General features: G+C 38.2%; 1 protein-coding gene across 40 annotated transcripts in view; it reads right to left on the bottom strand.

Annotated features, from left to right (window-relative positions):
- The window catches only part of CC2D2B (coiled-coil and C2 domain containing 2B), a 108,200-nt gene that overhangs the window by 17,229 nt on the left and 77,890 nt on the right, over nucleotides 1-13,081 (bottom strand). For 33 of the 40 annotated variants that reach the window (XR_005380453.1, XR_005380454.1, XM_038578316.1 and 30 more), the window contains 3 exons: nucleotides 5,332-5,430; nucleotides 1,266-1,448; nucleotides 673-870 (listed from right to left, as the gene is read on the bottom strand). The exons of 2 other annotated variants lie outside the window; for them this stretch is intronic. Coding sequence is in view for 35 of the 38 variants with exons in the window: in XM_038578316.1 (XP_038434244.1) it covers nucleotides 673-870; nucleotides 1,266-1,448; nucleotides 5,332-5,430 (480 nt within the window). In the remaining 3 variants the exon portion in view is untranslated. Of the gene's footprint in view, nucleotides 1-672; nucleotides 871-1,265; nucleotides 1,449-5,331; nucleotides 5,431-13,081 lie in introns of those variants that run through there. 5 more of the 40 variants (XM_038578301.1, XM_038578306.1, XM_038578297.1 and 2 more) reach the window with 4 other exon arrangements.

The following is a 13,081-nucleotide window of genomic DNA, read 5'->3' as shown; positions in this document are numbered from 1 at the left end:
TTTTGAGTCAAGTGAATAAATCTTCATTTTATATGAAATTCAATTTTGAGTATATGTCTTTCTTGTCAGCTGGTAAATAAATATGCATAAAGAAAAAGTCACATAGGGATGGAGTGGGAAGTGCTATATTGGCAGTTTACAGGGAATAATATAACCTACTTTCTTTATTCTCACATACAGTGAGAAGCAATCCTTAGAAGGACACAACCCTTTAGCAACATAACTGTTAACTTTGCCTGGAAGTCAAAGGAATTTTTCTGTGCCATTTTTCAAAGTTTGGTAGAAATGTTACAAAACTAGTGTGGTCACATGAACTCCTGTAGCAACAGTGACTCTCGTCCAAGGGGGCCGGAATGAAGGGAATCTGCAAGAAATCTTCTCCCCTATGTGGGGTTCAGGAGGACATACTACAACATAAATGATTTCTCTCTCAGGAAACTGTCTTTGAAAGCAAAGCAATTTTGGAAGAAAGTTATGCTCAAAGTTAATATAAAACAGTAAACAAATGAAAATGAATATAAATTTAGAGTGATGAAAATGTTCTAAAATTTACTATGGTGATGGTTGTACAACTCTGAATACACTAAAGACCATTGAATTGTACACCCTAGATGGGTGAATTTTATGTATGTGAATTATATATCAACAAAGCTACCAAAATACGTATCTTACAAGTGTGGCACTAGAATCATGAAGAAACATATCCAGGAATTGCTGAGGTGGATTTAATGCTTTGATATATCTTGTTACTAAGATCTGTATCCCTTCACTATTAAAGACAGTAGTTGTGATTCTTCGGTTGGGAAACATCGCCTTACAAGTTTTTTTGAAAATCTGTGCTCTCTCCAAGACATCTGTTAGATCTGAAAACTAAAATAAAATTCAAAATATTTCAACATTGTACTATATTTTTCCCACAGGAAAATATCAAGAACTGATGTTCATTTTTACCAGCTTTGAAATTATTATTACTAGTTTTTAAGACAGTTTATATTTCTTTAATAGGACACATAAAAACAATTCTTTTTTTTTTTTAATTTTTTTTTATTTTTATTTATTTACGATAGTCAGAGAGAGAGAGAGAGAGAGGCAGAGACACAGGCAGAGGGAGAAGCCGGCAGAGGGAGAAGCAGGCTCCATGCACCGGGAGCCCGACATGGGACCCGATCCTGGGTCTCCAGGATCGCGCCCTGAGTCAAAGGCTGGCGCCAAACCGCTGCGCCACCCAGGGATCCCATATAAAAACAATTCAATGCAAAACCTACCTTGTCTAGTTCTGGATTACAGGTGACATATGATATTTGAGGTTCAATGGTAGCAAAAATATTTAAGAAAATACATTCTTTTAAATTCTGCCCATTATTATCTTCTTTTGGAGACACATAAGTCTTACTCCAAGTATATCCAAGCAAAACTGGTGGAATATTTACTTGAAATGTTCCACTAATCTGAAAGAATATAGCAATATAATAGATTTTGTACAAATATATACATACATCAGCAAGTACAGTATAGTCTTCTATACTGTAGGAGAAAATAGGTTTGCATGGGTAAGTACGTGCTAGGTCTATTAATATATACCTGCACAAGGATGATCAGGTTCTTCATGGTGGTCTATTCACAGACACCCTTGACACCCTGAGTCCCTGTTTTATATGCACTATGTGGAAAGGGCAAATGTAAGAAAGGGATGAAATGAGGATGCAAGTTACCCTAACAGAGTCATAGAAGTTCTTAGAAGATCCATTTCAGGCTCAGAGAAGATGCTAAAAGACCATGTTACATTTTATATTGGGTCTAGAAAGAGAAGAGAAAATATAACAGCAGAAAGGACAACCCATAGGCCCATAAGAGGAGGGATTTTTTTTTTTAAATCAGGCAAAATGTAGTTTTTATTGATAGGTAACTTGAGTAACATATGACATAATTTTATTTTTTTCAATTTCTTTTCTTTTTTTTATAAATTTATATTTTATTGGTGTTCAATTTGCCAATGTATAGAATAACACCCAGTGCTCATCCCATCAAGTGCTCCCCTCAGTGTCCTTCACCCAGTCACCCCCACCCCCTGCCCATCTCCCCTTCCACCACCCCTAGTTTGTTTCCCAGAGTTAGGAGTCTCTCATGTTCTGTCTCCCTCTCTGATATTTCCCACTCATTTTTCTCCTTTCCCCTTTATTCCCTTTCACTATTTTTTATATTCCCCAAACGAATGAGACCATATAATGTTTGTCCTTCTCCGATTGATTTATTTCACTCAGCATAATACCCTCCAGTTCCATCCACGTTGAAGCAAATGGTGGGTATTTGTCATTTCTAATGGCTGAATAATATTCCATTGTATACATAAACCACATCTTCTTTATCCATTCATCTTTCGATGGACACTGAGGCTCCTTCCACAGTTTGGCTATTGTGGACATTGCTGCTACAAACATCGGGGTGCAGGTGTCCCGGCATCTCATTGCATCTGTATCTTTGGGGTAAATCCCCAACAGTGCAATTGCTGGGTCGTAGGGCAGGTCTATTTTTAACTCTTTGAGGAACCTCCACACAGTTTTCCGCAGTGGCTGCACCAGTTCACATTCCCACCAACAGTGCAAGAGGGTTCCCCTTTCTCCACATCCTCTCCAACATATGTGGTTTCCAGCCTTGTTAATTTTCCCCATTCTCACTAGTGTGAGGTGGTATCTCATTGTGGTTTTGATTTGTATTTCCCTGATGGCAAGTGATGTGGAGCATTTTCTCATGTGCATGTTGGCCATGTCTATGTCTTCCTCTGTGAGGTTTCTCTTCATGTCTTTTGCCCATTTCATGATTGGATTGTTTGTTTCTTTACTGTTGAGTTTAATAAGTTCCTGATAGATCTTGGATACTAGCCCTTTATCTGATACGTCATTTGCAAATATCTTCTCCCATTCTGTAGGTTGTCTTTTAGTTTTGTTGACTGTATCTTTTGCTGTGCAAAAGCTTCTTATCCTGATGAAGTCCCAATAGTTCATTTTTGCTTTTGTTTCTCTTGCCTTCATGGATGTATCTTGCAAGAAGTTACTGTGGCCAAGTTCAAAAAGGGTGTTGCCTGTGTTCTCCTCTAGGATTTTGATGGAACCTTGTCTCACGTTTAGATCTTTCATCCATTTTCAGTTTATCTTTGTGTCTGGTGTAAGAAAATGGTCTAGTTTCATTCTTCTGCACGTGTATGTCCAATTTTCCCAGCACCATTTATTGAAGAGACTGTCTTTTTCCAGTGGGGATAGTCTTTCCTGCTTTGTCGAATATTAGTTGACCATAAAGGTCAGGGTCCACTTCTGGGTTCTCTATTCTGTTCCATTGATCTCTGTGTCTGTTGTTGTGGCAGTACCACACTGTCCTGATGACCACAGCTTTGTAGTACAACCTGAAATCTGGCATAGTGATGCCCCCAGCTATGGTTTTCTTTTTTAATATTTCCCTGGCTATTCTTGAATGTGTGTGTGAAGGTAGGAGCTGATTTACAATAATAATAACTAATAGTAATAGCTAATAGTTATTGAGCACTTACTATGGTCAAGGCACTGTGCCAAGTGCTTGATATAGATCATATCTTTCAATGAAGTCGATAGAGTTATCTCCATTTTGCAGATAAGGAAACTGAGGCTCACAGAATTTAAGTAATCTATGCAAACTCAGACAGCTAATGAGGTCTGTCTACTTTTGAAGTTCACATTCTCAACTATCTATCCTAGAGTCTGGCCTGAGAGTGAGAGATATCCAGAAATTTATAGATGTAGGAAGCCCTGTACCTCCAACAACTTAAATTTCTATTGCTCTTTATTTGCAGCCCTTGTACTTGAAACATGCTCCTCCATGACATCCCTCTTGATGGCACATTATGCAGACATTTCTCCTCTCCTCCCTAATATCCATTTTGTCCTTTCTCACCAACAATTTTAGGTAGCAACATAACAGGCACATGGTGGCCAAGTCACATAAATGTAAGAAGTCCACCAGGGTTTTCTGAGAAAGTGTCTATTTTCCTGATACAGGCACTGCCCCTTCTTGCTTCACCCTGCTCTTGTCTACAACATGAATATGAGGCTGGAGGTGCATTAAACAATTTGCAATTATGAGGATGAAAGATACACGATATTTATGTGATGTAATGATGTTCTTTTTTAAAAAATATTTTATTTATTTATTCATGACAGAGAGAGAGAGAGAGAGAGAGAGGCAGAGGGAAAAGCAGGCTCCATGCAGGGAGCCTGATGTGGGACTCAATCCCGGGTTTCCAGGATCAGGCCCTGGGCTAAAGGCGATGCTAAAACGCTGAGCCACCTGAGCTGCCTGTAATGATGTTCTTGAGCTGCTGCACTGTTGTCTAGACTTCTTTTTAAGTGAGATAAATAGACTGCTTGAATCACTGTCAGATATTCTGTGGCAAATAGCTGAATGCAAAATAATTCCTTCTGAGTCAAATGCCCTCTTTTGTTTGGCAAATCGTCTTTAAGGAATTGATTAAAAAATTATCTCTTCTGTACTGACCATTCATTCTCCTCCTCATACCCATCTTACTCAGCCCTGACTCCTCTGTATACCCCCCACATCCTCCAAGCTAGGAAGAATAAGGTACTCCCTACCGTATGTTCTCGTAGTATCTATCTCATGCCCCTATCAAAGGCACTAAAGCATTATCAGGTTGTACTCAAGTATTAGCTTTCTTCTACAGACAGTGAGCTCCTTGAGGTAGAAAATTCATTTCTGAAACTTCTGTGTCTGGCATAGCTCTGTGAGTAACAAAACCCAAAATGGAGTCTAAGATGGGGCTTTTATATTTTGCTGGTCACGAAGGCATATTTGTGCTACATAACTCAACAGGAGAATCTTGTTGGAATATGACAGAGACTGGTGCTAATTATTTGTCTCATTACCAATAAACAACACTGAGGAGCTGAAATTCCTGGAACCCATGGTCACAAAGCAACATTATTAATCATTTATTGTTAATTAAAGAACATTTGTGACTCTAGTCCTTAAAAACTATTATATGCAAATATAAATATAAATGTTGCTTTAAGACCTAAGGCTATGCAAAAAAAAAAAAATGACCTAAGGCTAGGTCATTCTTTATCAATGAACACTCTAAAGATGTAAGAAATAAATTTGTGGGTGTCTCTTGATACAGGTAAACATTTAAACACTCCAACATCTCAGTGGCACTCAAACACAAGATCACTTTAACTGACCTACCAACATGTCAATCACAGAATCTAATTCAAAGATAAACAAACAGTAAGTTTCTATTAGCCAGAGGTGAAAACTGAGAATAATTAGCAAATAATCATTTTCTATTACCTCAGATTGTTGCAGAAGAGCAGAGAAAGGGAAGACAATGGATCCGAGCCAATTCTTCCTTATATGTGAATGACTACTGCAGCTCTTGAAATAAGGATCCTATTAATATGAATAATTTTTCTATTATGTACTTCATACTATGTGATGAATAATTTCACCAATTTACAAGTATAAAAATCATTTTTTTAAATAAAGAAACCAAAGAGTAAACAGAAAACATTTTTTCTCTCTTTTTAATTTCTTTAAAAGATAATTGACTATTTAAATCAAAATAATGACCTATTATGGAGTTTATGGCCTATGGACAGCTATTTACATGATTGCAGTAGATATGCTCTATGCAGCAAACTTTGAAAATACACTACAGAATACAGAGAAAAAAATTATCTTAATTCAACCCCAAAGACATCATCACCATTAACAACATTTTAAGATGTTAAATGGTAGTGAAAATATGTTGAAATGATGAGGACACTTTCAAAGAGGAGAATAGCATCATGGATGCTAGATTAATGAGAAAAATAGACTCGGTATAAGTTTAATGGTTGATATAATGTGGTCAAAAAGAAGCAGGTTTTCTGACACAGCTAAGTAATCTAAGTGCATGGCATATCTCCTGGAAACAGGTGATCCCCAAGGCTACCTCAACGTAAGCCCTTAAGACCATGCAATTCAGTTTTCTCTGATTTACCAACCAATCTTCTGAGCCCAGTGAGTTTCTAAGAAAGTTTTCTCTATTGAGAAGTGATTGCAATGATAGACTGCTTGATATGTTGTTCCTTATGCTAGTTGACAGATTTTATTTTTCCCAAGATCCTAATCACGTTTTATCACAGGAATTTCAGATTTGCAAGATTGGTGTGATTTCCTTTCTTCCCTGTCCCCTTGTTAGCCTTGGCTAGAGCTTGCCTTTCACTTCCAGGACCTATCATTAAAGAAGTAAACAATAGGCCATCCTGTTAAATTAAACCATCCATCTGTGTACAAAGAGAAATTAACCATTTTGGTCTGTTTAGAATAGTATGATAGATTCTAGGCGTGCTTAGGCCCCATTGTGGTGTAAATTAGGAAAAGGAAATTGTGATAGTTAATTTTACATGTCAACTTGAATGAGCTAAGGGATGCCCAGAGATGGTAAAACATGTTTCCTGGGTGTGTACGTGAGGGTATTCCTGAAGAGATTAGCACTTGAATCAGTAGACTGAGTAAAAATCAGCCCTTATCAATGTGGGCAGAAATCATCCAATCTTTTGAGGGCCTGAATAGAACAAAAAGGTGGAGGAAAGGCAAATTCTCTTTCTCTTTCTCTCAGACATCTCTTTCTCTCGGACATCAGAGCTCCCAGTTCTCAAGTGTTTTGGACTCTGGGGATTACACCAGCAGTCTCTCCATCCTTAGACTTTTGTACTCAAACTGAATTACAGCACTTGCTTTTCTGGTTCTCCAGCTTACATATATATATATACATATAATATAATATATATATATGATATATATGCTATATAGTACATATATAGTACATACTATATATGTTATATATAGTACATATATTAATATTTATATAGAAATGCAAATGGCTAAGAGTAGCCAGTCTTTTTAAAAATTTTTATTAATTGATTTATTATCTGAAAGCGAGAAAGAGCATGAGCAAGGAAGGGGGCAGAGGAAGAAGCAGGCTCCTTGCTGAGCTGGAAGCCCCATGTAGGGCTCAGTGCAGGGCTCAATCCCAGGATCATGACCTGGAATCATGAGCTGAGCAAAGAAAGACCTTAACTACTGAGTCACTTGGCACTCCTAGCCAAAGCAATCTCGAAGAAGAAAAATAAAGCTGAAAAACAGGTTTCTATCACAAAGCTCTGGTAATGAAAAGAGTGTGGTATCAATGTAAGAATAGGTAATAGACCAATAGAACATAATAGAGGGTCCAGAAATAAATCCACATTTATACAGTCACCAGATTTACAACAAAGGGTGACTTTGTCGTGCAATGGGGGAGGGTACATTCCTTTCCATAAATGGTGTTGGGTCAACTGAATGAATATCTTTACGGGAAAAAAGTAATCTTGACCTCTATCTCACAGACACATAAAAATCAATCAGTTGGATTTTAGATCTAAATGTGAAAAAGGTAAAATGATTCGGGTTTTAGAAGCAACCTCAGGATAATATCTTCATGACCTTAAGTGGACAATATTTTTAAAAAGGACCAAAAAAGCACCACCACTGCATTGCACTATATTAAATCAAGATTTTCTGTTCATAGAAAGACACATTTAAAAGTCAAAAAAGACAAGCCAGCATGGGAAAAATACTTATAGAATGTATATCTGACAAAGTACTCATATCCAGATTATACACTGTTAAAAATCAGTGAAAAAATAGGCAAAATACTTGAACATATCTTTCACAAAAGAGGATATCAAAATGGCCAATAAATGTAGAAAATGGTGCTCAATTTCATAAGTTATCATTAAAATGCAACTTAAAACCATAAGGTGATATGATTACTTTGATCAGTATGTTTGAAATGAAAATATCAGACAATGCTAGGTAACAAGGACATGGATCAGTCAGAGCTCTCATAAACTGGTAGTGGAAGTATGAACTGACACAACCATTTTGGAAACTGGTATTATACTACTAAAGCTGAGCATATGCACAATCTGAGCTAGCAATTTCACTCTTAAGTATATTTCCAACAGAAATGAATAGATTCATTTCCCCAAGTCCAATTATATTAGTGTTAAATATAAGAGCTGACAACTAGAAAGAAGCAAATTATCAGTTGTAGAATGCATTAAAAAGTTGTTGTATATTCCTACAAAAACATACTATACAACTATGAGCAGCATTTCAGATGATTCCCACAAACACAAGGTAGAGAAAACTAAGTCATTCACAGATGGACGCAAACTGTATGAGATTTCAATCATACAAAGTTCAAAAATAAGTAGTACCTAAACCATGGTGTTAGAAGCTAGGATAGTGTGTTATTCTGTATGTTGGTAAATTGAACACCAATAAAAAATAAATTTATTATTAAAAAAAAAAGAAGCTAGGATAGTTACTCGTGGGGAGGAAGTAACTTGGGGGAGAGCACAAAAGAGGCTTCCGGGGTGATACTAGCAATATGTGGTTTCATGATCTGAAGTGCTGACTTTTTTTTCCTTTTTAGTCTTTTGTCTCTACTATTTATTTCCCCTTGGATAGAAAGCAAAATATTTGCCAGAATAATTTTGCCAATACAAATTCAGTTAGGAAATATAGGGTTGAATTTCTTGCATCTGAATAATCTAAATTTGTCTGGAGTGGCTTGTAAACTCTAGAAAAAGCATAAAATTAAACTTTAAAAATAACATGTTTAAAGAGTTATGTTTTTCAAAAATCATAGTACCAATTATTAAAAATCACAAAATTTGGCTATAATCCAATAAAACTAGAATTAAAATAAAACTAGAATTTAAAATAAAAAACTTTAGGGACGCCTGAGTGGCTCAGTGGTTGAGCATCTACCTTCGGCTTAGGGCATGATCCTATGGTCCTGGGATAGAGTCCCATATCAGGATCCCTGTGGGGAGCCTGCTTCTCCCTCTGCTTATGTCTCTGCCTCTCTCTGTGTGTCTCTCATGAATAAATAAATAAAATATTTTTTTAAAATCATATCAAAAATTTATACTGGAGTCACTTAAACATTTGAAAATATAAAAACACAGTATTAGATAACTAGTAGATCAAGAAAGATATAAATGTATAAAAATATATAGAAAATAACACAAAATAAAAATAACCTAATATAAAAAATCTGGCCTAAGATATTTTAGAGATAAATTCATGGTCTTAAAATATTCCTACTACTATGAGAGAGACAGTGATTCAAATTCATCTCAGCCCAGCTTTTTCATCCCCCGTGCTAAAATTAGGCCACATGTCTGTGAGACTTCCAAGTCCTCAGCTTCTTGCTAACAAGTTAACTAATGAAGGAGAGACCCACAGGAAGTAAGAAATAGTTGACAGCAGGAAGAAGAAAGAAATGCAGAGAAAAGAGGAAGATTGAGGCATGGGAAGAAACTGTTTTCTAAAGAATAGTGACTGATGATAAACCAAAATCTTCTTTCAACTGGGTGATCAACTTGAGGCTCAGCCTAGATCTGGTCTTTTATGAGAAAATGGAATGTTTGGGCCTATAGTTACCTTGTAAACCATTGCATGAGAGGAAAGCAAGAATACATGTCAGACACTTTTCCTTTCCTAAAGAGCATACCAATGTTGTCACAGATGTCTGATACCTGAAGCCTACAGATTTCATTCACTAACAACACAAAGCACTTATAAGAATTGAACTATTAATTAACTACTATTCGATTCTGGTCAAATTGATCATTGAGATAATTCACTTTTGCAGGAGAAAGTCTGTTAGGCACTGTTTTGGGTTTCCCAAATTCTAACCATTAACAGTTTAGATAATCAGAAACTACTCAATTAAACTCTTTGGAGAATGGCCATCACCAAATTACTGTTCAATATTTCTATCTCCAACCTTTATGTAGAATTGATAGAAAATGTTTTATTTTATTTTATTTATTTATTTTTTTTTTTGAAAATGTTTTAATAAGAATGTGTGTCTGCATCTCCTGGAAAACTGCACTGGAAGACACTGACATTATGTTTCTTTGAGAAGGCTCATTCTTGAACAATAGTTGAAGGGTCTAGTTCAACTTCTCTCCCTCTTATCCCCAATCCCTCCAGATAGAATTAATTGCTCTTTCAGCAGCATTTGCCATAGGATTTGGAGAGCATTTCTATTAGGGCATTTAATCAGAGTCCCAGGAGAGGGCGGGCAAAATGGCAGAGGAGTAGAGTCCCCAAGTCACCTGTCCCCACCAACTTACCTAGTTAACTTTCAAATCATCCTCTAATCCTACGAATTCGACCTGAGATTTAGAGAGAGAACAGCTGGAATGCTACAGAGAGAAGAGTTTGCGCTTCTAACAAGGTAGGAAGAAGGAAAAATAAATAAAATAAAAAAGAATCAAGTTGGGGAGCCCCCTGCCCCCCTCCCGCGAGGAACCAGGCTAAAGCCGGGCTGTGAGAGCCTCCAGGACAGGAAAGCACAGCCCCGGAGAAGCAGGAACTTTAAAAATCCATACCGGATTCTTCCCGGATGGAAAAGTGCTCAGCAGGGAAACCGGGCAGAACCGCAGGGGTCAGGGGGGCCTCCAGGTTCCGGGGGCACTAACAGAGGAGGGGCTCCCTGGGGAGAGCCTGCCGCACAGCAGAGGCCGAGCTCGGTAAAGGCCTGGAGCGCCCGGTGGGGCCCCGGTAGCAGCTTGGGCGGTGGCTCCGGGCGGAGGGGGCTGCGCCCCGGGAGCGCGATTCCAGCAGCACAGGCGCTGGATCCCAGGGTGCCAGGGGACACAGCCCAAGATCCTGCGCGCCCCCCCCCCCCACTGGGAGAGGCAGAGGCGGGGAGAGCACAAACAGCGAGGATGCCGCTGCCGCTGGGTGCCCCCAGCTGTGCAGGTCAGCGTCCCCCACCCCAGAGATCGAGGCCAGTGCAGACTGGGAGACTGCAGTAGTTACTGCGGGAGCTGACTCCAGGGCTGGAGAGCTGGCCGCTGCCAGTGTGGCTGCACCTCTTGGTGTCACTCTGTTCCTGTGATGGAGCGGGGCCTCCAGGGAACAGGGACCTCACAGGATAAACAGCTCCCACCGAGCTGTGCACATACCTGAGAATCAGCACTGCAGGCCCCTCCCCCCACTCTTTCAAATTCCAAAGATAAAGAGAAGATCCTTAAAGCAGCAAGAGACAAGAGATCCCTAACTTACATGGGAAGAAATATTAGTTTAACAGCATACCTCTCCAAAGAGACCTGGCAGGCCAGAAAGGGCTCCAGGATATATTCAGGGTCCTACATGAGAAGAACATGCAGCCAAGAATACATACTCTATCCAGCAAGGCTCTCATTCAGATAGAAGGAGAGATAAAGAGCTTCCAAGATAAGCAGAAACTGAAAGCATATGTGACCACAAAACCAGCTCTGCAAGAAATATTAAGGGGTACTCTGTAAAAGAAAGAGGAAGCCCAAAGAAATAAGCCACTAGAACGGTGACTGAATAGGTATTATGATGACACTAAATTTGTATCTTTCAATAGTAACTGTGAGTGTGAATGGGCTTAATGATGCCATCAAAAGACACAGGGTTTCAGACTGGATAAAAAAACAAGACCCATCTATTTGCTGTCTACAAGAGGCTCATTTTAGACACCTACAGCCTGAAAATAAAAGGTTGGAGAACCATTTACTATTCAAATGGTCCTCAAAAGAAGGCAGGGGTACCCATCCTCATATCACATAAATTAAAGTATATCCCAAAGACTGTAGTAAGAGATGAAGAGGAACACTATATCATACTTAAAGGATCTATCCAACAAGAGGACCTAACAGTCATGAATATTTATGCCCCTAATGTGGGAGCTGACAAGTGTATCAATCAATTAATAACCAAAGTAAAGACATACTTAGATAATAATACACTTCTACTGGGAGACTTCAACACAATGCTTTCTGCAAATGACAGATTTTCTAAGCACAACATCTCCAAAGAAACAAGAGCTTTAAATGATACACTGGACCACAGTGTATGGATTTCACAGATATTTCCTGAACTTTCCATCCAAACGCAACTGAATACAATTCTTCTCAAGAGCATGTGGAACTTTCTCCAGAATAGACCACATATGGGTCAAAATCAGGTCTTAACTGATACCAAAAGATTGGGATTGTCCCCTGCATATTTTCATACCATAATGCTTTGAAACTTGAACTCAATCACAAGAAGAAATTTGGAAGAAATTCAAACATGTAGAGGTTAAAGACCATCCTGCTAAAAGATGAAAGAGTCAACCAGGAAATTAAGGAAGAATTAAAAAGGTTAATGGAAACTAATGAGAATGAAGATACAACCGTTGAAAATACTTGGAATACAGCAAAAGCAGTCCTAAGGGAAATACATCTCAATAGAAGCATCCCTCAAAAAATTGAAAAAAACTCAAACACACAAGCCAACCTTGCACCTAAAGAAACTGGAGAAAGAACAATAAATAGATCCTACACCCAGCAGAAGAAGACTTAATAAAGATTCAAGCAGAACTCAATGAAAGAGAGACCAGAAGTACTGTAGAAAGATCAACAAAACCAGGAGTTGGTTCTATGAAAGAATTAATAAGATAGATAAACCATTAGCCAGCCTTATTAAAAACAAAAGAGAAAAGACTCAAAAATCACAAATGAAAAAGGAGATCACAACCAATTCCAAGGAGATACAAACGATTTTAAAAACATATTATGAGCAGCTATAAGCCGATAAATTAGGCAATCTAGAAGAAATGGACGCATTTCTGGAAAACCACAAACTACCAAAACTGGAACAGGAAGAAATAGAAAACCTGAACAACCCAATAACCATGGAGGAAATTGAAGCAGTCATCAAAAACCTCTCACAACACAGAAGTCCAGGGCCAGATGGCTTCCCAGGGGAATTCTATCAAACGTTTAAAGAAGAAATCATACCTATTCTACTAAAGATGTTCTGAAAGATATAAAGGGATGGAATACTTCCAAACTCATTCTATGAGGCCAGCATCACCTTAATTCCAAAAGCAGACAAAGATCCCACCAAAAAGGAGAATTATAGACCAATATCCCTGATGAACACAGATGCAAAAGTTCTAAACAAGATACTAGCTAAT

Source organism: Canis lupus, chromosome 28 (genome assembly GCF_011100685.1).
Source record: "Canis lupus familiaris isolate Mischka breed German Shepherd chromosome 28, alternate assembly UU_Cfam_GSD_1.0, whole genome shotgun sequence".
NCBI lineage: Eukaryota > Metazoa > Chordata > Mammalia > Carnivora > Canidae > Canis > Canis lupus.
The sequence above is the reverse complement of the archived record's forward strand: the minus strand, read 5'-3'. Positions and strand labels throughout refer to the sequence as shown.